Source organism: Danio rerio, chromosome 13 (genome assembly GCF_049306965.1).
Source record: "Danio rerio strain Tuebingen ecotype United States chromosome 13, GRCz12tu, whole genome shotgun sequence".
In the NCBI taxonomy this organism is placed as follows: Eukaryota; Metazoa; Chordata; class Actinopteri; order Cypriniformes; family Danionidae; genus Danio; species Danio rerio.
In genome coordinates this window covers 40,276,795-40,302,500 of record NC_133188.1, presented here as the reverse complement: position 1 = coordinate 40,302,500, position 25,706 = coordinate 40,276,795, and the positions used below count along the sequence as shown (strand labels likewise).

General features: G+C 37.5%; 1 protein-coding gene across 10 annotated transcripts in view; it reads left to right on the top strand.

The window, feature by feature from the left end:
- The window catches only part of nin (ninein (GSK3B interacting protein)), a 45,275-nt gene that overhangs the window by 9,326 nt on the left and 10,243 nt on the right, over positions 1-25,706 (top strand). For 4 of the 10 annotated variants that reach the window (XM_068213083.2, XM_073920188.1, XM_068213084.2 and 1 more), the window contains exons 4-25: positions 628-800; positions 4,988-5,033; positions 5,159-5,331; positions 5,878-6,021; positions 6,096-6,254; positions 6,346-6,482; positions 8,214-8,354; positions 9,616-9,790; positions 9,948-10,058; positions 11,624-11,713; positions 11,802-11,928; positions 12,021-12,112; positions 13,405-14,474; positions 15,212-17,257; positions 18,399-18,497; positions 18,587-18,638; positions 20,983-21,120; positions 21,214-21,291; positions 21,383-21,529; positions 21,617-21,784; positions 21,866-21,991; positions 23,547-23,642. In XM_068213083.2, the coding sequence (XP_068069184.1) occupies positions 628-800; positions 4,988-5,033; positions 5,159-5,331; positions 5,878-6,021; positions 6,096-6,254; positions 6,346-6,482; positions 8,214-8,354; positions 9,616-9,790; positions 9,948-10,058; positions 11,624-11,713; positions 11,802-11,928; positions 12,021-12,112; positions 13,405-14,474; positions 15,212-17,257; positions 18,399-18,497; positions 18,587-18,638; positions 20,983-21,120; positions 21,214-21,291; positions 21,383-21,529; positions 21,617-21,784; positions 21,866-21,991; positions 23,547-23,642 (5,588 nt within the window). Of the gene's footprint in view, positions 1-627; positions 801-4,987; positions 5,034-5,158; positions 5,332-5,877; positions 6,022-6,095; positions 6,255-6,345; positions 6,483-8,213; positions 8,355-9,615; positions 9,791-9,947; positions 10,059-11,623; positions 11,714-11,801; positions 11,929-12,020; positions 12,113-13,404; positions 14,475-15,211; positions 17,277-18,398; positions 18,498-18,586; positions 18,639-20,982; positions 21,121-21,213; positions 21,292-21,382; positions 21,530-21,616; positions 21,785-21,865; positions 21,992-23,546; positions 23,643-25,706 lie in introns of all 10 variants that reach the window. The other 6 variants (XM_017358842.4, XM_073920192.1, XM_073920195.1 and 3 more) reach the window with 2 other exon arrangements.

Below are 25,706 nucleotides of genomic sequence, written 5' to 3'. Positions count from 1 at the left end.
CAAACCTTTCTCACGTCTGTTAAACACAAATGAAGATATTTTGAAGTATGATGGAAACCTGTAACCTTTGACTTCAAGAGTATTTTTTTTCCTACTATGGAAGTCAATGGCTACCGGTTACCAAAATACTTCGAAACATATATATTTTTTGTGTTCAACAGAAGGAAGAAACTCATAAAGTTTGAAACAATTTGGAGATGAGGAAATTTTTATTTTGGGGCAAACTATTGCTTAAAGGTTATCTGTGAGTGCTCTAACAATGACAAAATTTGCATGCAGGAGATTTATGCATGCGATTAATCTCTCGCTTACACCAGTATCGACCAACAAGTTAGATACACTTGAGATATTCTGTCCAATCAAATGCGCTCTAAAATCTGACACGCCCATCCCCCTACATTATAAAACGGATGCTTAAAATGCCACTGAATTTGTTCACATGTTCACAGTTGCTATTTTCTGTAAATGACTCAAACTGCCAATAAAAATCAATTTAAACTATGAAAGATTTATTTTTTTATTTTATTTTTTATTTTTTACAAAATTGACCCCTTTTAGATTTTACTGTAAGGAAATGCATCTATATTTTTGTATTAATATTAAATAAGTCATTCATCCCTCTCCTAGATTCTCCAGAAGTCCAGCCACGCTTTGTAAAGGGCAGTAAACGTTACGGCCGACGCTCTGCTCCTGAGTTCATTCCCACACATACTGATTCAAACATACAGGCTGATGATGAGGAGGAGAAGGATGAAGATGCTCAAGAGAGCGATGACAGGACCGTACCCCGGAAGCGCGAGGTAAAATATGCATGAACAACAGTGAAGGCTGTGCCGCATTCTTCTCTTTCGGAGTCACTTGTATCTGAATTCACAGATAATGTTGGAGGTTACAGTTGAGACTCTCCTTCAGAAACAATTCAGATTATTTCAGCTACAAAGTCTCCTTGACCGGATCGAGCAGAAACACTCTGGCTATGTTTACACGAACGAAAACGATTATTGTTCATAATGGTGCTCCCCATATGGACTGTATGGCTGAAAATGCATGACAATTTAAAAGCAGCTATACAATTATAGTAGAAAATTGTAGCCCATATAACACAGCTATATAACACAGAATTACACAAGCATTCAAAAACAGGACTAACGTTATCTCTGTGAAGAGCTGAAAATGTCAAAATAAGTGTCCCAAAAGAAGGCAGTCTATGGAGACTCCAGTGTTCATTTGTGCATCCTCTCCACATTTATAACTCCTCTTAGTCACCGATGTTATCTTCAGCAGGTGAAAACTCTAATGGCAGATGGCTGCTTCTCACTCAGGGCTGTTTATGCTAATGAAGGAGAGATCGTCACTAATGGGTGGGGCTTTCCCCCTCTCATGATATGTACAAAGGTAGACTGTCAATCAAAGTGTTTCTGCAGACTGATAATATGAAGTGTGATTTTTAAAAATTAGAATGAATTCATTTTTACCTTTTTAGAAGCTGACTATATTCACACTGTTGCAACACAACTGTAATTAAACCCTTTTATTCGAGTGATTTTTGCACAATAGGTCCCCTTTAATGAAGTGCAAATTATAATTGTATTCAGTATTATTTGTATTAAATTCCATTGAGAGAAAATATAATAACTATATAAATATAGTGAAAAGCTATTAAATAAGATGTGAAATATAATATTATTCATTATTAACAATATACTGTAATTGCTGTACTTTAAAGCAGAGATGCCTAAACTAGGGTTAGCCCATATTGTCCTTTGATTTGGCCCATTATCCCATTTGAGAAGAGGGGCAGAATGGGTGATTATCTTTCAGAGATCGTCATTTTGAAATTTAACGTTGCATTTTGTTAGTTTTGTAAATGAATCAGATCTTTAAAAATGTAAATACTGTCCGTCAACAGATAGAGGACAGTACAAGAAATAAGCGAGCAAATCGAGGCAAAGGCAGGTACAGCTTAGTGCATTCATCATTGAACTCCATTGTGTTATTAATGGTATTGTTTATGTTTTTACTATAATAAGTGCATTATAATTTTTTAAATAGACTGCATTAGTTAATAGAATTTATAGCAAAGTTTTGTAGTTACTTTTTTAAATATTAGGAAATAAATTAGGAAATTAATCATGGAAACTTCAATGTAATGCAGCTTGATATTTTTAATTCGACCCACAGCCCTCAATCAAGTCTGCTTTTTGGCCTGTCATAAGAAAAAGTTTGGGCACCCCTGCTTTAAAGGATAAAAAGACATATTTTAGTTGGCAGCAAATTTCACCAAATATAGTTGAAGTCAGAATTATTTAATCCACTGAATTATTAGTCCCCCTGTTTATTCCTCAATTTCTGTTTAACTGAGAGATTTTTTTTCAACACGTTTCTAAACATAATAGTTTTAATAACTCATTTCCAATAACTAATTTATATGATCTTTGCCATGATGACGGCACATAATATTTTACTAGATAATTTTCAAGATACTTTTATATAGCTTAAAGTGACATTTGAAGGCTTAACTAGGTTAATTAGGCAGGTTAGGGTAATTCGGCAAGTTATTGTATAACGATGATTTGTTCAGTAGAATATCGAAAAAATATCTTAAAGGAGCTAATGATTTTGACCTTAAAATGGTGTTTAAAAAATTAAAAACTGCTTTTATTCTAGCCAAAATAAAACAAATAAGACTTTCTCCAGAAGAAAAAATATTATCAGACATACTGTGAAAATTCCCTTGCTCTTTTAAACATCATTTGGGAAATATAAAAAAATAAATTCTATTATATTATTTGTTCACACATTTTTAAACAAAATAAATCAAAGGGCGTTTAATAATTCTGATTTCAACTTATATTTTAGTGGCATTAGGTGTAAATAACACCATAAAATTGTTTATATAATATTTTAACAACTAAGTGTCACATGTTCTAAATTTTCATGTAAACCTGGCTTTTTGTACTTTCATGTTTTAATATCCAGGTTAATGTAATTTGGCAGCACAGACTGTCCAGTTGAACACTTAAATTGCACAGTGTAACTTTGTGTTTTACTGCAGTGCTTTGAAATATAGTGTGCATGCAAAAGGTTGTCACACACACAGATGTTGTCACTGTTATATATGAGAAAGGCTATCAGAAATCAGGATAGAAAATGCAACCATTCAGAAGAGCCAATCAGGGAAATGTCTTTGTTTTGCTCCGTTTGCTCTGGAGCCATTCATTCACTCATCCATTTTCTTTTTGACTTAGTCCCTTTATTAATCAGGGGTCTCCACAGCGAAATGAACTGCCAACTTCTCCAGCATGTGTTTTATGCAGCGATTGCCAACTCATCACTGGGAAACCCCCATACACTCTTGAATTCACACACATACACTACGGCCAATTTAGCTTATTCAATTCACCTATAGTGCATGTCTTTGGACTGTGGGGGAAACTAGAGCACCCGGAAAAACCCACCATAACATAGGGAGAACATGCAAACTCCACAAAGAAATCCCAACTGACCCAGCCAAGACCCAAACCATCTGCCTTCTTGCTGTGAGGCGATTGTGCTACCCACTGCGCCACTGTGATGCCCAAAAACCATTCAACGTTATTTTTTAAAAAGTCTTCGTTTTTAGTGATCAAACACTCTGTATTATTATGGATCCTTGACATGACTGCAGCAAATGTTATGCATGTTTAAATGAAAACACACTAGTGTAAACAGCCTCAGTCTGCATGTGTGTTTGTGTGAGTTTTGGCCTCTGCTCTGACAGCAGTTCAGCATGTCTCTGAGTGAATGAGAGTTCAGCTTTTCTTTGAAGGCACATGCCTGGCTTTAAAACACACAAACTATTTGGCAATGATGTCCAGCGACGAAAAGATTTTGATCAAATTCATTCAGGCTTGAGTTTTTGTGAGCTTTTGTTTGTGACGGGCCACACTCTCCAGCAGGTGCACATTAACACACATGGCTGCGCGGAGCTCTGTCTGATGGGCCAATGTGTGAACAATCCTCTGGTCCTGCAGCAGCAGATGTGTGTTTGGAGGGGGAGGATCTCTGTTGACGAACAATGACCCCTTCCCAGCCATTGAATTCCACTGCACATATTCTCCATCTGCTCCCTGCACCCCCAGAAATTCACTATTTGAACACGTGCACACAATGATCTTGGCCAAACAATAGGGAAAGACCTGATTGAGTAGCTCTTTAGTTTCACACCGCTTGTGGCTAGTTTTGCATTGAAGCTAAGTAGGTTTGGTATATAAAAGGCGTAGTTTAACCAAAAATGAAAATTAGGTGTTTTTTTTTTTTTTTTTACATTTTATTTTATATTTAGTTATTTATTATATACAGGTTGCCAGTGTATTTGTTATTTTAGTTTTTTTATTATTTATTTTATTATGTAAATGTTGTACTGATGACAACAGTTATGCTTTATTATATTTTTAAGAGCTTTTAATTTTTTTTTTCAAGATATGAAGTTCTAAAGAACAACATGTATTAATAAATAGATAAGACAATATATAAGATAAATATAAAATTACATCCAATATACATATGATCAATTTTGAGTAATTGGGTGTGCTAAATAAAGATATTAATTAATAAATGTAATGACATGATTGTTTAGTTCTGTGTGCATTGTATCTGTGTTATTCTGAATTCTTTTTGCCATTTAAGTTAGCCAATGAATAAAGCTTATATGGCATTAAATAAATGTCAAAATGTTCAATAAAAAGTCAACAAATCTTTACCTTGAATGATAAAATGATTAAACCTGTTTGTGCAATTACTTTAGAGCATTAAGAAAAGTTTTACAGGCCAATTTCATAATTTAGTCATTAACACCCTTTATCAAGTCCATTCTCAGCTCATACCACTAATCCACTACAGCTCAAGATCTAGAGATCTGCTGTCTCATTGCTCAGTTCTGCCTCCTTCTGGAACTAAAATCATCACATTTGTTTCATCTTGCATTTTATTTTTACTGTGATTACAGCGCTGGAATGCTGACATGAGCATTTCTGAGGAGTTTGAAGCAGAGGGTGAGTTCATACTTTAAATAATACAAACCTCTTATGCTAGAGTTTACTTTACACTGGTGTGTGTGAGCATTTGTGACTGTGCATGTGACTCTGTGTCTTGTGTGTGCGTGCGTGTGTATGTGCAGGTCAGCTGCACCTCTGGAACCCTGATGAACCCACAACACCACGGGGCAAAGCTCTGTCGCTCTGTGACCTGGAGGAGCGTCTGCAGAATGCCTGTCTTCAGCTCTCTTTGCCCGTAAACGGCATGGCCACTCTCTCACAGCTGCACGCGCTCTGCCAACACATTGGCATTGAGGTATTTTCATTATTCACATTTTCATTATTAATTTTTTTCCTTTCTTTTTTAAATATTTCCCAAATTATGTTTAACAGAGCAAGAACATTTTCACAGTATATCTGATAATATTTTTTCTTCTGGAGAAAGTCTTATTAGTTTTATTTCAGCTAGAATAAAAGCATTTTTTTTTTTTTTTCCAAAGTCATTTTAAGGTCAAAATTATTAGCCCCTTTAAGCTTTTTTTTTTTTTTTTTTTTTTTTTTTTTTTTTTTTTTTGGATAGTCTACAGATCAAACCATCGTTATACAATGACTGGTCTAGTTACCCTAACCTGCCTAGTTAACCTAATTAACCTAGTTAAGCATTTAAATTGCACTTTAAGTTAAATACTAGTAACTTAAAATATCTAGTAAAATATTACATGCTGTCATCATGGCAAAGATAAAAGAAATCAGTTATTTAAACAGTTGTTTTTAATTGTCCTGCTTGCAATCGTCCATTTATTGCTTTGGGAGGTTGTGTACTATATTAACAGAAGGTCCTTGTGTGTTCAAATCCTCCAAGGTGGGTGAGGATCTATTACAGTGTGCTGATGAAAGCCTAATGGATGTGCAGGAGTTTATCTCATGTGTAATAAACCACAGCAAACCACCCACACCATCAGCATCCACACCCTACAGACAATTAAAGAGAATCCACTCCACTCAGGTACTGTGCTAAAATAGGCTTTGTGTATTGTAGCTGCCCAAATATAAAAGTTTAACATCTTTTTCTTCTTCAAGTTTGATGAGTCAGGCCGTAGGATCTCATGCGCTTTAAGCAGTACAATCGCTCTACGGGTGTTTTCTGATTTGGATGATGGATCGGGACACGCTCCTGTGGAAACTCTGCTGAACAGGTGGATGGAGGAGGGAGTGGACAACAGCTCGGAGATCCTGCAGGTAAAACACATTAGTAGTTTAGACCTCTATATGTCTGTGTTTATTACAGGATGTTTTTAATGAGCTTTTATGCATGCTTTTTATTTTGTAGGCTCTGGATTTTAATCTGGAAGGTAAAGTGAATCTGTCGGAGCTCACCGTTGCTCTAGAGAACGAGCTGCTGAGCACTAAGAACTCAATCCACCAGGCGGCGCTACTGAGCTTCAAGGCAGAAATCAGACATCTGCTGTAAGTCCATGTGTCTTTCTTGCTCAATCCAGATGCGTGATTCAGAATAATAACTTTATAATCATCTGAAGAATGAATTTAATCAAACTCTACCCGGAGCTCTGCATAAATCATATTAAATTACTTCAGTTTGTTGTTCACATTTACTCTGCCTCATCAGTGGTTCTCAGTTTCAGCAAAGCGACAAGATGAGCTTAAAATTAATTAAGATAAAACTTTTTTTTTTTGTTAGTTTTTTTTTTACAAGGTAAATTTTCTAGAAATCTACATGTAAATTACGAGGCAGCCACCTCCATCAAATGTTGCATCAACTACACCTTTTGACAAAAATCAGGCTGGCAGTCACAGCTACCAACAGACCGCAAGTGATGCACAAGCACTAGTCATGCATTAAACGACATTTGTATTTTTTTTTTTGTAATCAGATAATGTATTACTTTGATAAGATCACAAGAATAATGCAAAATGTGTTTGTTTCAAGTAGCAACATTTTCATGATTGAGATACCACCACCTCATTTCAGGCCAGGAAAAACCTTAGATTAGATTCAGCTTTTTCATTACACATGTACAAGGCATTGAAATGCAGTTTAGGTCTAACCAGGAGTGCAATAGCAGCAAGTGCAGATTATAGGTGTATTACGTTATAAGAACAATTATTGAAAACTCTGGGTAATAATTACAGATGGATACACTATTAACATAATATGCAAGTTGTATTAACTAGAATTAGAGATGTACAAATAGATGAACATACTGTACAGGTTGCTATTAATAATTAGGGATATGCAAATACATATGAACATAATATACAGGTCATTTGCTATAAACAAGAATTACAAATATATATGTAGGAATGTATCACACATTTTCAAATGTATATTTGCAATAAATGTGTTAAATATTAGTTTATTTAAATTTGTTTGCTGAATAACATAGTTAGGATTTCCAAAGTGTTGAAATACTTTGGATTTAAGAAGGGAATATTGAGTGCCATTTCTAAGCATGGAATAGTTTTTGTAAAATATTTAAAAAGTTAATTAAAATTAATCGAAAGTTAACTACTATTATTTATATAAAGCCTATCAAGATGTATATAATTGTATAATTTGTATTTACAAATTTCTTTAATTACTGGATTTCTTAGGCATAGCTTTAAGTAATTAAAGTAAATTTTTAATGTTATGTATAACATAAGAATAATGTTAATATACACACTACCTCTGTTTTTTTCTGTACACAAAAAAGGAGAAAAAGCAGCTTTGTCATAAGTACCAAAGTTTTTTTTTTTAGTCTTCATGGAGTATATAACCATTAAAACCCACACGTCTAGATCAGTATTGAAACATCAGATCACTCCAGTTGCTTTTTAGACACTTCTCAGTTCTTTATCACTTTTAAGTTACTTCAGTGTATGTTCATACCTTAAAGAATTTTTTACATTCTTTTTTTTTCATTATTCAGATTGTTCCAGTCCAGTTTACCCCAGTGTGTTCTTATTCTCAAGCTTAAAGTTTTTTCTTGATCTAATTCACAAATTGTTATTCTGCATTAATAACATATGCAGACTCATCAAATTTTGCTCACACTTAGGGTCACTCTAGCTCATTCAGACTTGCTCTTTGAGTAGTTTTCATGCTCTCTACATCAGTAATTATTCAGTTTCACTCTTGGTCATTTGAAAAGCCTCAGAGCTCCAGTTCTTCTAATCGGATTATTCTTTGCGTGACAGTGAGTGTGTTGACCTGGAAAGGCGTGAGAAGGAGAGAATTCGCTTTGATCTGGACACAGCAGAGAAACTGAAATCGGAGCTGGCGTCTGAAGTGGACGATCATCATGCTGCCATAGAGCGCAACAACGAACTCAACCTCCGGTAACCTTTCACCTTCAGTCAGATCCACCTTTTTCCTTGTTCATAAGTGATCCCCAGGACCAGACAGAATCTGCAGTCTTTTTTTTCTGTTTCTGCAGATTTATGTGGAATGATTTTGAGAGTGTATGAGCTTAAGGCCGTACTCACACTAGGTACAGTTGCCTCGAACCGGGCCAAAGCACGCTTGTCCCCCCTCCCGTCTCCCCGACGGCCCGCGCTCACACCATATCGGGCCTCGGCACGCTTATGTCATCGATGCTGCGCTGTTCAGTGAGAAGCGCTCTCTATGGCAAGCCTTTTTAGCATTTAAATCTTTGTTCTGACTCCATAAATATATTTAGAGATATCTCTAATTATATTTTGACTTGTCATAATTATAATTCCACTACTCAGAATGACAATTAAAGATATCTGCAATTACAATTGTACTAGTACGAAATCAGATTGGAGATATCTGCAAATATATTATGACTAGTCATATTCCTCCATTGACTTCCATTGAAAAATATTTGCAGATATCTCTAAATGAATTGACTACTCACAATTGTAATTAGAGATATTTCCCAATCTTTTTTTTTTATTTGTCATAATACATTTAGAGATATCTTTAATTCATCATATTTAGATATATTTACAAATATATTTGAAGATATCTCTAATTAATTTACTAATAGTCGAATTACAGTTGTAGATATCTTGAATTGGATTTTTTACTAGGGCACGGTACGGATGGCATAGTGAGAGTAGGCCCTAAGAGGTATAATAAAAAAAAAAACACACAAAATAAAATACTATTAGAACTCGTATAATACATTTCATACAATGCACCCACTAAAAGAAAATATTACTTTACAAATTGCATTGTACATCATTTTAAAACATTTACATATTAATAATATTACTATATTTATATAATAATAATAATAATAATATTACAGAAATTAATATAAAAAGATGCAAGTTGCTGATGTAAATAAAAATCTGATTTCTTTTTGCACAGATTCCATGTGGGCCTAGTGATCACTTATTATTTTACGCTTAACATAAAAGAACCACCCATAAGATCTCATCTCCATGCATCTCATTTGTGACATGACCTTTTTTTCTAGCAATATCTGTGTTTACATGCAGATTTCTGTTGCATAAGCACAGAAGGCTTGTTCTGTCCTAATTTATGGTCTGTACACGTGGGTGTGAGCATGTGTAATCATGTCATGCATGTGTGTTTTTTTTTTATGTTCAATCATACAAATATGCACAGGAGGGTGGAGCAGGAGTATAAAGAGAGTATGACTGCTCTGAGGACAGAGCTCAGTAAAGAGATGGAGCTTGTGCAACAGCAGGCCAATCAGCAACGAGAAGAGCTTGAACAAGAAATTAGCAAGATGAGAGATGATGAAACCTTCCTACGAGAACACCTAACGCTTACCATTAAAGTAATCATCACTGATTTCATGTTTTAATTTAAACCACTAATTGCCTGTTGTGTTTACACATCACATTCCTGTCAGCATGGATGTGATTAATTATTTGGTTGTTGGAACTGGAGAATGTGTTATATATTTGTTTGTCTTCGATGAATGCGTTGTGTAGGAAAATGGTCGTCTGGAGTCAGAGCTTATTGAGACCACAGAGAAACTGGTGGAGGCTGAAAACCAGTTGAACAAAGTACAGAAAAACCTGGATGGTGTTTTGAAAGAGAAGGTACTGAAACCAGCAAATCAGTTCTGACATACAATAAATAGAAACAAGCATACGTCATATGACAAATAGACATTTCTTTTATGACATCATTAAACAAAGCTTTGAAATTATTTAGATCAGGGATCTCACCTGAAAATCTTAAACCTGAATTTATGAGGTAGGTTTTTTAGATAGGATTTCTAGACCTGAAAATGTCATGTGAATTAAATGTGACTTCAAGTTTGGGTCTTTTGAAGCATTTGTTTCAGAACCTGGTGTGTTTTCTTCCTTGTTTCAGTTTTTTAGGCATATATGAAGAAAGGAATTGCAGGGACCTGTTACATTTTCAGTGAAGTTTGCACCAGTCTTGGGTTTTAGGTAATCACCCATGTTGCCATGGTGTTTTGGAGCAGCTGAGCTGAGCTACCTTCATGGTACCTAAAACCTAGAATTTGTGCAAACTAAACTGAATCTTAATTGGCTAGCCAGCTAATCTGGCTTCATGGTACAGGCCCCTGGTCTAAAACAAACTTAATCAAAAACAAACTCTGAGGAATTCAAGTTGAGATGAGAAATCTGATTCAAAGGACCAAACACATTTCTTTTTTTTATAGATGTATAATATAGGTCCAAACATAGGCATTAAAACAAGGCTATATTTGGTCTGTCAGCAAAAGACTTCTAACAATAGTCATCAAATAGACATATATGAATGACTACATAAGTGAGTCTGTCTATTTGATGACTTGTCTATTTTTTCCCACTGATAGCCCAAGTTTAGCCTCATTTTAGGCAAAATGTCCATTAGACATCTTTTAAACCCAAACCTGATGGGGAGGAATGCATATCAAACTATGCCATTTCACAATTCATGCTCTTATTAGTTATCACAGTTGAAAACAAATGAGCAGGTTTAAGTCTTAATTTTGTGTAATTGATCTTCAAGAATGCTGTCTCTCCATAAGGTATATTATTATGTCTCCAACAATATTATATCATTCATTCATTTTCTTTTCGGCTTAGTCCCTTTAATAATCTGGGGTTGCCACAGCGGAATGAACCGCCAACATATCCAGCATATATTTTATGCAGCGGATGCCCTTCCAGCTGCAACCCATCACTGGGAAACATCCATACACACTCATTCACACATACACTACAGACAATTTAGCTAACCCAGTTCCGGAAACCGGAGCACCCGAAGGAAACCCACGCGAATGCAGGGAAAACATGCAAACTCCACACAGAAATGCCAACTGATCCAGCCGAAGCTCAAACCAGCAACCTTCTTGCTGTGAGGCATTCCTGCTACCCACTGTGCCACTATGACGCCCTATATTAAATTACAAAGTTTTAATTCAAGTAATTTAACAGTCAGAGCAGAAATGGAAGAGGGTGTCAGACTAGCTATACATGCTAGCTCCTCGATTGATAGCTTGTTGAGATGAGAATGACACAAGCAGGTGCATCTGGACAATGAGAGCTTGACTCAGATGATTCTGTCATTTATATCAGTGGTTTAAAACTTTCTTATTCAGTAGTTTTGTGGGTTTCAAGATGATTTTTTTTTATCTCTGTGTGTATAGTTTGGTGATTTGGATCCAGACAGTGCAGAGTTTTATCAGCAGGAGGATCGTCTGAGACAGCTGCGCAGGAGCTATGAGGAGCAGTGCAGGGTTTGTAACTTCTCCATCTCTGTTTACTTCCCACTTTTTATTTCAGGCTTATTATTCTGTCTCAAATCTGTATGTGCATGTATTATAGGAGCTACAGGACCGTATAGATGAGCTGGAAGCTCAGCTGGAGGAATATCAGACTTCAGGCCACACACCCTTGAGACGTCCCGGACTGAGTCTGTCTGATGAAATGGCCAGCAAGAGTCTAGAGCCAGGTAACATGCATGTCCTCATATTCATAGCTAAAATCAAATAAATTTTCAGTCTTGGGTTTCTTACATGTGCTGTTATGTGTGTACCTGTTTAGGTTTTCAGGAGCAGCAGCCGTTAAACATGAGTCTAGAGACGGAGATGTTACTTGAACAACATCAGCGAGAGATAGAAAACATTAGAGCAATGGTGAGATGCACATAAGCATATACTATATATAAATATAGAGCTTATGGGGATAAAAGTTCCCTGATAAGGGAGTGTGTGAGACCGACACTAGACAAGGGGGGGATGCTTCATGTGTCAGAAGTGTATCTGGACTAGTGATGGCTGCTTTCAAATCAGTTGTTCAGAGCAGGGAATTGTTACAGCTTTGTTGCAGCATTACTGTTAAGAAACACTTGAAAATGTTTTTCTGTTTGGAACTTCCAAATCGCCCAAAATGGCAAATAAAGGAACAGGTTTTATATATTTTTTTACCTGATCTCGGATCGATTTTAATAGTTTTTAAAAGTTGTAATGAGAAATTTTAAAAAAAGGAATTATATTAGTTAATTGTTTCTTAGTTAAAAGTTTATTTTTGTCCTAATTAGAAGGTCTGGTAATGAAACAAAATTAAAAATGGAACAAACACTTTTTCACTCTAAGCTTACTCGATGTAAGCTAATTTATCTTTTATCTTGCCTTTTATCACCTTTAGTCTTACTCTTAAATTAGTGCTGCACACTCAGAGACGTCACAATGTACTCGCAGGTGCAGACAGCCAGTCTACATGCTGGATTACACTTAAGGATCTAATCGGTAGGTCCAGACGGGATCTGCAGATGTTTTTTTGCTATTTCTGCGGAGAATTTTTTTTGTAAAAAATCTGCGGATTTCTGCGGAATTATTTTGAGAATATCACAACAAAAACCTTAATATATAAAATAAAAAATAATATATTTTTAACTTCTATTTAATGTTTAAAATGCAAATCCAATTAGATTCACTTTATTTGGTAAGTAAAGCAAGTTTGTCATAATATATCTAGTAAAAAAACAGAAATTAATACTGTACAAACTGCATTGTACATAAATCAGATGAACATTTTCACATTAGTCAATAACATCACTGAAATTAATATAAAAACTGAATAAATATAGATTTACACACATTTACTCAAGTAAATAAACAGAATTAATGATGGGCTAAAAATCTGTGGAATTCTGCATGCGCAGATTCCGGATGGGCCGACTAATCGGTGTGACGCAGCTTCAAAAATTTGTTTCAAACCAAAGGAACGAATTTGCTCGAAATATTGCAAAAACATTTTTCACTTTTTTGTGAAATATATGTGTCCTAATTGTGTTTTTAGCAGCATGGGACACATGTAAACGGCTCAAATAAATGAGTTTTGGTGTTTCGTGACTCTATCCTGGATGAAAATAACTATCCTGGATAAAAATTGAGACATGTCTGTTGCTCTCTTACCCCCTCTGTAGGTTGATGAAGAAAAACGCAGCGCAGAGGAGGAGAAGGATCTTCTCTCTCTTAATCACCAACAGGAGTTGCAGGTCTTGAGGGGGGAGATGGAAAGAGAACTCGAGAGAGCCAACAAACTGGAGCAGGAGATTTCTGTTCTCCAAAATCTCCACCAGCAAGAGCTTCACTCTCTCACACAGGAGGCCCAGGACGCCAAAACCTGTGCTGAACAACTTCAGGCGAAGGTGCAAGTTCTGGAGGAGAAACAGACTGCTTATGAGGAGCAAAGTAATGCGCATGCTGAGGAGATGAGTTTGATGGAATTAAAACACCAGGAGATGCTAGAGACGAGCATGCAGGAGCAGAGAGAGAGACTGGAAGAAGAGAAAGAAAAGAGGCTCACTGAGCAGTGGAAGGAACAGCAGAAGAGCTATGAGGAAATGCTCAATGCACAGCTAGAGGAAATGCAGCAGAGAACAGAACAGGAGTGTACTGAGCTGGAAAAGAGGCTGAGGGATGAGTGGGACCAGGAGAAGCAAGAGCTAGAGGAGAGCAGTAGAGAGAAATTAAACTCTATACTGGAGGAGAGAGAGCGGAGACTTCGGGAGGAGTGGGAACAGGAGAGACAGGAGCTGGAGGAGATCAGCAAGGAGGCACTGCAAGCCGTTCTGGAGGAGCGTTCGGAGAGAGAGACGAGGCTCAGGCAGCAATGGGATGAGGAGCGGGCTTCAATGGAGAACAAACATCACGCTCTGCTCCTACAGCATTTGCAGGAGGAGAGAGAGCACTTCCGCACACAGCAGGAGGAGACCGAGAGCATTATTTTTGAGCACTGGGCGAGAGAGAGGGCTCAACTAGAGAGGCAGCACAAGGAGGCGCTCCAGGCCTGTTTGGAGCAGGAGCGAGAGAGACTGCAGGTGGACCGAGAGGAGCAGGAGAGCAGGTGGCAGCAGGTTTTGATTGAAGAGCAGAGTCGGGTGGAGGAGGCCCACAGGGGGGCCATGCTGGAGCTGACTGCCAAACACAATGAGGAGAGGGAAAGACTCAGTAGCCTTTTGGAGAAACTACGCACAGACATTGCAGAACAAAGGTAAGACGCACTAGTTGGTTGGCAATATTACTAACTGGAGTTAACTTTAAACTTTTGGAAAATTTGCTTTGAAATAAAATGTTTAAAGGGTACTGTACCATTAAAGCCACCATTTTGGAATTGGATAAATGGTATATTACCTTTTACTAACAGCCAGTTATTCATGGAGTATAAGGTAAAAACAAGAAATTCTGAAAAAAAATTTAGGGAAAAGTAGCCATTGGCATCCATACTAAGAATAAAAACTATTATGAATCTTGCTGTGTTTTTTCCCTAACTTTCTTCAGTATATCTGTCTTTGTGTTCAACAGAAGAAAGTAACTCAGATTTGGAACAAGTGGAGGGTTATATCTTAAAATCGTCCATTTTTGGGTGAATTATCTCTAAGAAGTATCACGGCTTCCAACAAAAGCACGCTGCAATTCAATAGCACTAAAGAACTATATTAACTAGTTTTAATTTACAAATAATATTAACGAATACTACCTTTTATATTCTAAGAGGTGTTACACAAAAATAATTTTTTCATACAGCTGGACACTATACCTAAACACTATATGTACAAACTATACCTACATGCAGTTCTGTCCAAACAGTTTTTTTAAAAATATTTTCATCATAGGTGCCCCTTAAGATTTACAATCTACAAATCCTAGACTCTGCTCTACCTAAAATAAATACTCTTTTCTCAATTATTGTATTGTTATAAGCTTTTGATGTTGATTGACCATGTGCAGGAAAGAGCTGGAGAAACAATTCTCTCAGCGACTTGAAGAGGTGGAGGCTCGTTTTAATAGTGACCAGGAGGCAGTGTCTGAACGTTTTCAGGCTGATTTGCAAAAACTTGAGCAACACTACCAAAGTCAGATTACAGGACTTGCCCAACAGCATGCTGCCAATCGTGCCCTTTGGGAGGAGGAATCGGAGATAACCAGCAAAGAGACGGAGCAACAGTGGAAACTGTTAAAGGAGGCACTGGACCTAGAGAAGGAGGAGTTCAGATTAGAGCGCCAGTCTCTTAAACTTGCACACACACAAGATATTAAAGCTCTGACAGACAAGAATGTGCAGCTTCAGACTGAGCTGGAGGTTCTTGCCAGTGCTGCTCAAACCAAAGAGATTGAGCTGAGCCGCCAACTCAATGAGCTGCACAAACAAGTGCAAGAAAGGATGGAGGCCAAAGACCTACTGCTGGCACAAACAGAGAACAAAGTCACAGAGCTGGAAAAGATGCTGAAACAGGCCGTGGATGATTTTATTCAGGAGCGAGAAGAGCTGCAAAAGAGTCTGTCTGCTTTGGAGAGCAGGCGAGAAGTGCTTTCTTTCCAGAGCATGGAGATTATGGGAACGATCCAGGAAGATGAGGAGATCCTTCACCAGGAATTAAAGCATGAGAGACAGGCTTTGCTTTCAGAGAGGGATGCACTGGCATTGAGAGTGGTGCAGTTGGAGGAAATTGTCCTACAGTTGACAGGAAGCACTGGAGAACCTTGTGCAGAACCTCTGGTAGAATCTTGTACTGCGGAATCCAGTATAGAAGGCAGAGAATCTAGTGCACAACTCAACCAAGATACCTGCCCAGAGTCAATTGACAAAGCTATTCCAGTGCACATCATATCACTGCTTGTAAACCAAGATGATGAAGAGGAAGCCGGCGTAGTGGATGTAGTAACTGATGTTAGTGATCCAGAGCTTCACAAACACCCAGAACTTGGAGTTACAAATGATAGAATCGATTCAAACTCTTGTTGTGATGTTAAATTAGTCATGGCTGCTGTAGAACCTAACAATAGTAGATCAGAAACTCTTGATCTTGAAGAAGAGAAAGAAACTACAAATAATCTCGATGTAGTAGTGGATGGTTCTGAAGATGCAAAATCGAGTGAGTTGAAGAATTTAAAGACCAATAGCAGAGAGACTCAAAAGAATGAATCTTTGGAGATGGCAGAGGGAGGCACAGAAATAGAAGCTCGAATCTGTGAAGAGTTTGCACCTTACTACATCCAGGAGAGCCTGGGTCACCATGAATCTCCAAGCACAGATGACAAACCTGAAAAAGAAAACCATTTAGAGAACAATATCAGCATTGCAAACATTGAGAGTGAAATTGTGACTTTTGCAAATGAGATTTGTACCCTAACTACTGCTAACGAAGAGGACAGAGTAGCTGATTTGAGAGATGTGTGCTTGCAGGAGATCCTTGATCTTCAAGATACCGTGATACAGTACAGTAAAACTTCAGAGACCACCACCTCCCTCCTGCCAAGCCCTAAACTTCAGGATTTGGAAGAAGAGAATATCATAAATCAAATACCAAAACACCTTAAGGAAGTGGTGGCCACATTTAAAGATGTGCAGCTTGCTAACCTAAAGGTCTGCTTTGAGCAAAGTATCCAAGAAAACCTACAGCTCATGGAGCACAACATGAAACTAGAGCAGAGAGTCAAGAGTCTGGAGGACAAGATGCACATAGTCCAGGACTTTCACATGCAACAGTCATCTGCTCTGGAAGAAACCACACTACTACAAGTAGAGAATTCCAAACTGAAGGTGCTACTTCAGGAATTTGTCAAACAGGGTAAGGCTCTTCAGTGGGACTCTGACTCTTCAAATATGTTTAAAAAATCATTGCACAACTCTGAAATGAAGGAGAAGATTGCTGCAGTGGCAGAGCTTGAATTCTTCTGCATAGAGTTTGAGAAACAGAACTTGCATTTACGCCGAGCACTTGCTGATCTGCAGAGCAAATCATTCAGGATCCACACACAAATGCAAGAGCGGAGGTACCATGTGATATCTTTTGTGTCCTGCTTCATTAGAAAAGTCCCCTGATTTACTTAATCGGTCTGCTCCCTCTTGCTCAGCCACCACTGTTTAAGTCCCTGTGTAGACCCTGCCTCTTTGCAGAGTGCCATGCCCACCACCATAAACCCCTCTTGCCTACCCACAACCTTCTGGTGAATGAGTTTTACCCCAGTTTTGAGAAAAGAGATTTGGCTAGCTTTTGTATATCTGACCTAACCCTTGCCTAAACTCCTCATTTAAATAATTGCAAATGTATGTGGAAAATGTAATTTCACAGACTAAAAGTTTACACCAATTCTGACGCAACCAAACTTTTTGAAATTGTGTTTTTTTTTTCCATGGGAAAGATGTTTGTGAATTGAAATGCATCAAATGTGTACCGGACGATATCTTTTGTCTATATAAGTTGATCAATCGCAAAAAAAAATTATTTGATTCCTCAATGTGAGCTATAATGATTTTTAAATACAGTGGTCCCTCGCTTTAACGCGGTTCACTTTTCACGGCTTTGCAGTTTCGGGCAATTTGACATGCTTTTTTTCCTACAGTGCATTTTCCTACAGTGTTCTGTGTCCTGACTGGCTGTAGACCATTGTCAATCAATCTCCTCGTGCTGTGTCTCCCCTGTACAGTACAGAATGTGTTCAGCTTTCCAAATTAACAGAAATCTTTGATTTGCTAGCAGTGTAAATGAATTGCTGTGCTGTATGTTTAAAAGTTTTCTCGCCACAATGTCTACGAAACGTTCTGCACCGTCAAAGGCACCTGCGGTAGATCTTTGGTTTCATTCTATAATACTGGACTTATTTTTCTATGAAGGTTTGACATTTGAGAGAAAAATGATTTAAATGAGAGAAGTGTAAAAATGTTAATGCCAGTCTAAGAAAAGTGTATAAAGGATGTAGTGAGGTTTTACAGCCTGAAAACATCTATAATAATTGTAAAAAATAAAAGGTGACTGCTTGGATTTCGCCTATCGTGGGTTATTTTTAGAACTTAACTCCCGAAATAAATGAGGGACCACTTTACATCCAAAAATAAAGGAATTGATCCATTCTTTAATCCTTTTCTCATAGTTTGTTGTCACAGAATATATTTTACAATGTACTTTTTGTTTAGGAGTGAAGTTTGTCGTCTGGCTAAAGAAAACTTCATTCTAAGGCACAAGATCTCAACAGTGAGAGAACAGGACCTGAGAGAGAACCAGGATGATGCACGGTAAGATGGGAATGTTGTTGTTTTACCTGAGCATCCTTAACATTTTAAATTTTGAACTGTTGAATGATGTGACCTACATCTTTCTTCAGATTACAGCACATCAAACAAGGAAAGAGATCAGTTCAAGCACTCCGTAGACAGGTGAGTTTATTTAATTACTCACAAATTAAAACAGTCTTAAATACTCTTATTTATTGCGGCGGCCATTTTAAGAAGCAAATGTGATGCTGCGGTGGGAAGAACCCCGGAAGTATAGGATCAGCACTGTAAACATTACAACAGCAACATGCTGTGGACTACAAACCTCTAGCTATTGCAGATATGGTGTAAACGTCACTTTAATGTCATTCAGTTAAGTTTAATTCAAACAATTAAAAGCATATTAGGCATCAAACAACATCACAATGTCTTTAAGAGTAATACGCTTAAGTTGCCTCAAGGCTTTAGTTCATGGCACCAGATAAACACCGTGGGGATGCTTCCCTGCTTCAGTCTTATGTAACCCGGTAAGCAATAAAACAATGCAGTCATCTGTAGAACACTATCGTGTTGTCTGAAATAGTGTTGTCCCGGTACTGAAATTTTAAAAACCTCCATTCCCCCTAACATCTAAGCGTCACTGATCGCGTTCTTAAACACAGCTGATTTGCCACCAGTGCTGAACAGAAATGACCGTGATTGGCTGCTAAGGTCAGCAGTTCACCGATCTTCACTGCTCAAGCGCAAACCCAAATACAACGACACTGGATCGTTTTAAATCCGCAAAGATCTGGGGTCCGTTCTTCGTACGTGGATTACTCAATTAGCAGGATTTGGATATTGACGATTTGACACGATCCAGGATCGTTTCGTTCTTCAAAGCTGATCCGAGAGTTGTTGTCATAGCAACAGTTCTGCTAGGAACTAGTCGGTTCAAGCAAAGATAATACAGAAAGTATGTTCTGAATTCTGATATTTTCTTACAGTAGTAGTTATATACACTTGGGAAAATGATACATATTTTATAAATATATATATATATATATATATATATATATATATATATATATATATATATATATATATATATATATATATATATATATAAAATTATAGTTATTAATAAAATAAATAAAGTTATACACATTAATAAAACTTATGCAATCTGCACCCTCGAAAGTACAAAGACTGCCACCTGGTGGTGCAAAGAGAACTTATTGATATGAATTTTTTAGATCGCTTTAGTACAAATTGTATATAATAGAAATGCACAATATGTGACTTTTTTTTTAAAGCAATAATACATTTCAGCAGTCATAAACATGTTTTGATAGTTAATATGCCAGTGATTTGATGCTTCACAAAAGTTGCAGATGCCTTTACCAATGTGAAAATGCTTTTGTAAACAACCTGTTATCCTTTACACCGATTAAAAAACGGCTACTATAATAAAGAAAATCTTTTCTAAATGTAGAACTAAATACATTGATTTGCATTGAAATACATGATAAATACTTTTGACACATGAAAGTGTAAAGGTTATTGCGTGTCATATTTAACAAGCTGTTTACTGCTAATTTGATGTAATTTTGCTCACATGGATAATTGAATATTAATCAGATGATGTCATTACGCTGATGTGCCGTCAGCCAATCGTTGCATTGCTGATCATGATTTCAAGGATCGGTAGATCTGTCCTTCACAACACACGCAGCGATCTTACATCAGTTTATCCAGACATTCTAATCTGATTTGCGAACTTGTTTGAAGAACCAAATTAGCGAGAGATCGGTTATCAAGATTAAACGATCCAGGATCTGCCAAATCATCTTAGATCATTTAAGCGAGGTATGAAGAACGGACCCCAGTTGATTTCTAGTTGAAGACGGTCTTAGCTAGTACTCTGTAAACATCAGTGAAGTTCAGTGAACTGATGACCTTCACGGCCAATCACAGTCATTTCTGTTGAGCACTGGTAAATCAGCGACGTTTAAGACCACACTCAACAGTGCTTAAATGTTACTGGGAAATTGACGGGGGGTTTTTAACACTTTAGTACCGAAATTTAGTATCATGATAAGTCTAACATAGTAAAAGAATCAGTTCATTAACTTGAGTTTGATAAATGGCATCTAAAACGTGTGTTTGTGGAAGAAACAAGACGTGGATAGTTACGGTAAGGCTAGATTCATCTGATTGGACATTATGCAATCGCTACTGCGGGACCAGCCATGGTCAATTATATATCCACACTTAATTATTCATTCATTTTTCCTTCAGCTTAGTCCCTTTTTTCATCAGGGGTCGCCACAGCAGAATGAACCGCCAACTTATCCAGCATATGTTTAACACTAAGTTGCAACTTAGTTCTGGGAAACATCCATACACACTCATTCACACACATAAACTACGGCCTTCTTGCTGTGAGGCACCTGTGCTAACCATTGAGCCACGGGGTCGCCCCACTCTTAATTATGTCCACACTTAATTACTTTTTTCCTCTCAGCTCTCAGAGCCTCGCCGTCTGGGACAGCAGCTGGAGGAAGAGAGTTTTATTCTACAGCAGAATTCAGATCATGTGCTTCGACATGCACTCCAGGAAGTGATTCGACAGCATGACGGCTCAGCCAATGGGAAGAATGGGGTATGATTGCAAATGTGTAAAGGTCGTAGAACTATCCCCAGAGTTTGGGGCAGAAACATAAAATTAATATTTTCTGTAAATGCTCTAATGCAGTTGTGTGATCGGGAGGAGATTTCTTCCAGGACAGAAAAGGAACTGCTTAGATCAGAGCTCAATCGGTGCATAGAAAAGGTACAAACAGCACATACATAAAACAATGATCTGGTGTGGACCATTCGTTATTTTGTACAGGTGACTCAACAAATATCCTGTTCTCTTTCAGATCATGTCACTGGACTCCTCTCTACAGACGGTCACTCAGCAAAACGCTCGTCTCAAATCTGACCTGCGCATCACACAACAAGAAAGAGATGCCCTCAAACAGGAAGTGATGTCCTTGCACAAACAATTGCAGTCTGCTAATGAAAAGGTAAGTATCGAGGGCAGGAGTTTCTGTCATTGCCTGTAGGTGGAGACACTGCAACTTTTTTTTTCTCTTCCTGTTTTTCCAAATCAGCTGCTGGAGGTCTCTGTTGTGTCTGCTGGTCATCAGCAGGGAAGGCGTGTATGGGCGGAGCTATCAGGGCTGATGGAGGCGGAGCATCACTCGCTAAAAGAAGAGAACCAGCAACTCAAACGACAGATGAATGAATTGAGCTCAGAGCTGCAGACGTCGAAGGAGCAGGTTAGAAGGGGATTACTGAACTCTTCTCAGAGACAGGATGTGTGCAAGCATTTAGTAATGATGTTGATGTTCCTTTTTCAGATCCGCCATCTGGAGGCACTGAGTGCAAAACAGAGGGGAATTGTGAAAAATGCAGATCAAGAAAAATCTGCCCTGAAGCGTGAAATGGAGGCTCTGCACTCACAGCTGCTGTCAACTCGAAACAAGGTTACACAGCATAAATGTTTTACACACACTAGGGCTGGGCAATAAATCGAAAACCCGGTTTCAATTACGGCTCATAACGATTATGAAAACCCATTAATCGAGATAAACGATTATTCCATCATATACCGCCTCCTTTCCAGTTCCACGTGAAAGTGACTGTAAGATGTGCTTTAATGTAACTTCTGCAGCATGGGATGCGCATCATTCATATTTTTAAGTGCGAAAGAGCACGTATTGTTGTGTGTGTGCGCGCTGCGCTTAGCCTCGGACAGGTATTGTGTGTGTCTCTGTGTGCGCCCGGTCCGCGCTTAGCCTCAGACAGCAGAGCACACACACATCTAACGCCATCCTAATGCAAGCGCTTTAATGATCAAATACATGCACGGTGTTTAGTGATTATTCATATTAATCCTCATTTGTCTAATAAACAAACAAGTTGAGAATCAAAGACACGTGAAAGAGAAACCATATCGGAGCCGCACTATTCTTAAAGTGACAGCGTGCGATATTCCTGCTGCTGTTTTTATTATTAATCAAACGACAAAAGAACAAAATCCACTCGCTGCTCTTGACTGAAGGACTTTTTTTCTTACAGTGAAGATGCTTAAAACACAGTTTAAACAGATTTAATAACTCATTTCTAATAACTGATTTCTTTTATCTTTGCTTTGATGACAGCACATAATATTTTATTAGATATTTATCAAGATACTAGTATTCAGCTTAAAGTGACATTTAAAGGCTTAATTATAGTAAATAGGCAAGTCATTATGTAACAGTAGTTTCTTCTGCAGACAATCAAAAATATATATTGCTTAAGGGGGCTAATAATATGGAGCTATTAAAATAGGATTCAAAATATTCAAACCAGATTTTTTTCTAGCTGAAATTAATGAACAAATAAGCCTTTCTCCAGAAGAAAAAATATTATTGGAAATACCCTAAAAAATTGCTCTGTTAAACATAATTTGGGAAATATTTGTATATAAAAATAAATTCATAGAAGGGCGAATAATTTTGACTTCAACTGATAATCGTTTTGAATAATCGTAATTACAATTATGACCAAAATAATCGTGATTATAATTTTTCCCATAATCGAGCAGCCCTAACACACACACATTTAACACAAACACAGTCATCCATTCATTCATTTTCTTGTCGGCTTAGTCCCTTTATTAATCCGGGGTCGCCACAGCGTAATGAACCACCAACTTATCCAGCAAGTTTTTACGCAGCGGATGCCCTTCCAGCCGCAACCCATCTCTTGGAAACATTCACATACACGCACACACAGTCATATTAAGGGGAAAACAAGTATTATATCAAGTCAGTGGTCACAGGTTTCCAACAGTTTTCATAATATCTTCAACAGTAGACGGAATCTCAAACTAGTTTCTGCCAGACATTTTCTTTTTTTCTTGTCATCAGTGCATCATAGTATCACAACACAGTTACTTTGTGCGCTGAGACATCTAGCATCCCTATAACATGCACAAACACTTGTCCCCTAAAATAAGTGCTACTCTGATACACTGATGCTTTGTTGTCTCAGGCTCAGCTGGCTGCCATCTTGCCCTCATCTCCTCTACATTTGGCGGGAGAACAGAGAGGATCACATAACAGCGATGGCCCAGACTTCAACATACAGGTAACACACACTCTTAGCTCACCAGCACCACATTCCTCACGACGGGTCATGGTGTGTGTGTGTGTAAATAAATACTTGTAAATACTAAATACTTATTTAGTGTGCATCTAGTTATTTCTTTGGTGAACTGGCCTCGTCTGGTGTCTGTTTGTTCGCTTGGTTCATTAAAACACTTCTGGAAAGCATGTGGGCAGCACTGGGTCTGTTTGCGGTGTAGCAGCAGTTTTAGAGAGCTGCCTGTGGTGTTGATGTGAATGGTGTTGGATGATGTAGAGTGATGCACCAATCTAACACTAAGTTTGGTTAATTGCTTATAACGATGATTCTTTTGCTCTAAACGTGTGATTTGGAAGTTCTATAACTAGAAATAGAGCGGTTAGCCGATTAATCAAAATGAAATTGCTATTTGCAAATTGGGCAAAGCTGCGACTGTCATGCACCTCTTGTCAGGAAAGCATGGCTTTGTGTTCAGTAGTAAATCTCTGCTGAAGGCTAGAGGGCGCTCTCGCAGAAACTCCAAATATGTTACAAAGAAGAAACCCATGAAATTCCAAACTGAAAAACTGCTTTCATTGATTCAGCATAACTAAAAAAAACACCACTACAGAATCATTTCACAGATGTCAATTTGGACTTAAAATATATGTCGTATTTTCATGTGCAGCATTTATTAAACTGAGCCATTGCGAAGTAATACAAACAGCTGTTATTATCACAGAATGTTTATCCTCATATTTCAATTTTGAATGTTGTTTTGCGTAGCTAACCAGTGAACTACGACCTTGTGAGAAAATACTAGAATTAGCTTTACTGACAGGAGGTACATGAAATCTCCATTCGATTAATTGGCCAGAACTATTGGGAAACCACTGTCTTTAGGAAAGTTTAGATTAAAGGTATTTTTAAAGGGCACCAATTTTAACCGTTTTTCGAGATTTAATATAAATCCTTTGGTGTCTCCAGAATGTTGAAGTCTGTTAAGTTTCAGCTCAAAACACCAATCAGATTATTTATTGTAACTTTAAATCTGGAAAATGATAGCTATTTTAACATTGTTGCTGTTTTTGTTGCCTGTGCCTTTAATGCTAATGAGCTGGTTCTCTCCACCCACCGTTCCCACTCGCTTGTCACAGCTATAGCCTTCACTTAGACAAACAGCTCAGTGACAGACAAGAATGAAGCAGATCTCCTCTACCACAGTAAAAAATTCACTACATTTATTTGATGTATTTGTTGTGGAGTTAATTTTCTCGCCTTTCTGAAGCGACGAGTCACACGCAATGACGTTATAAAGTTCACTCGAGTACACACGCACACACACAAACACAAGTTAGCTTTGTACTGTTTTTGCAAAGCAAATGTTATAGGGTACACATAAATATTATTCACTGATGTATGGATATGTTATGGTAATGTACAAAATAACCCTGATTTAACCTCCACAAACCGAGATTAAAGCGTCTTCTTTCATAATTGTATTGATGCTATGCAGCTGTGGTGATTTAATTACGTTGCAGTTTTTATTACAAACATGTACTGTTTTAAAAACATTTTAATCTTGATCACATTTGATGATGATTGATGATCACAGCGAGCCGAACAGATCTTTTAATTCCAGTTGCTTCGCGCACGTCCTGTCTTGTTGATATGATTATACTTGTTACTATGGACGCATGTTAAAATGTGGCAGTTAATCAATTAGGTGGGCGGGGAAACCGCGCTTCTATGTCAAGTTGCGGTGGGCCTCAAAATGGGAGGGATTTGGATCCTATTTTAACGTCAGGAAATTAAAAAAAGAGACTTATTGTGTTTATGACCCCCCATATGACTGTGGACACACTATACCTACACCGTTTTGTCCAAACAGCTTACAAAAAGGAATTTTCATCATATGTGCTCTTTAAATCTATTCTGTGTAATGCATAATAAATACCAGTGCATTTATGAAAATGCTGTTATTCCTACTGTTCTAGAAGCACCATTTTATTTAACCCGTTTACTTTTTTTTAATACTTTTTTTTGTATTATTGATATTATTTTTATAAAACATAATTTTACATCAGA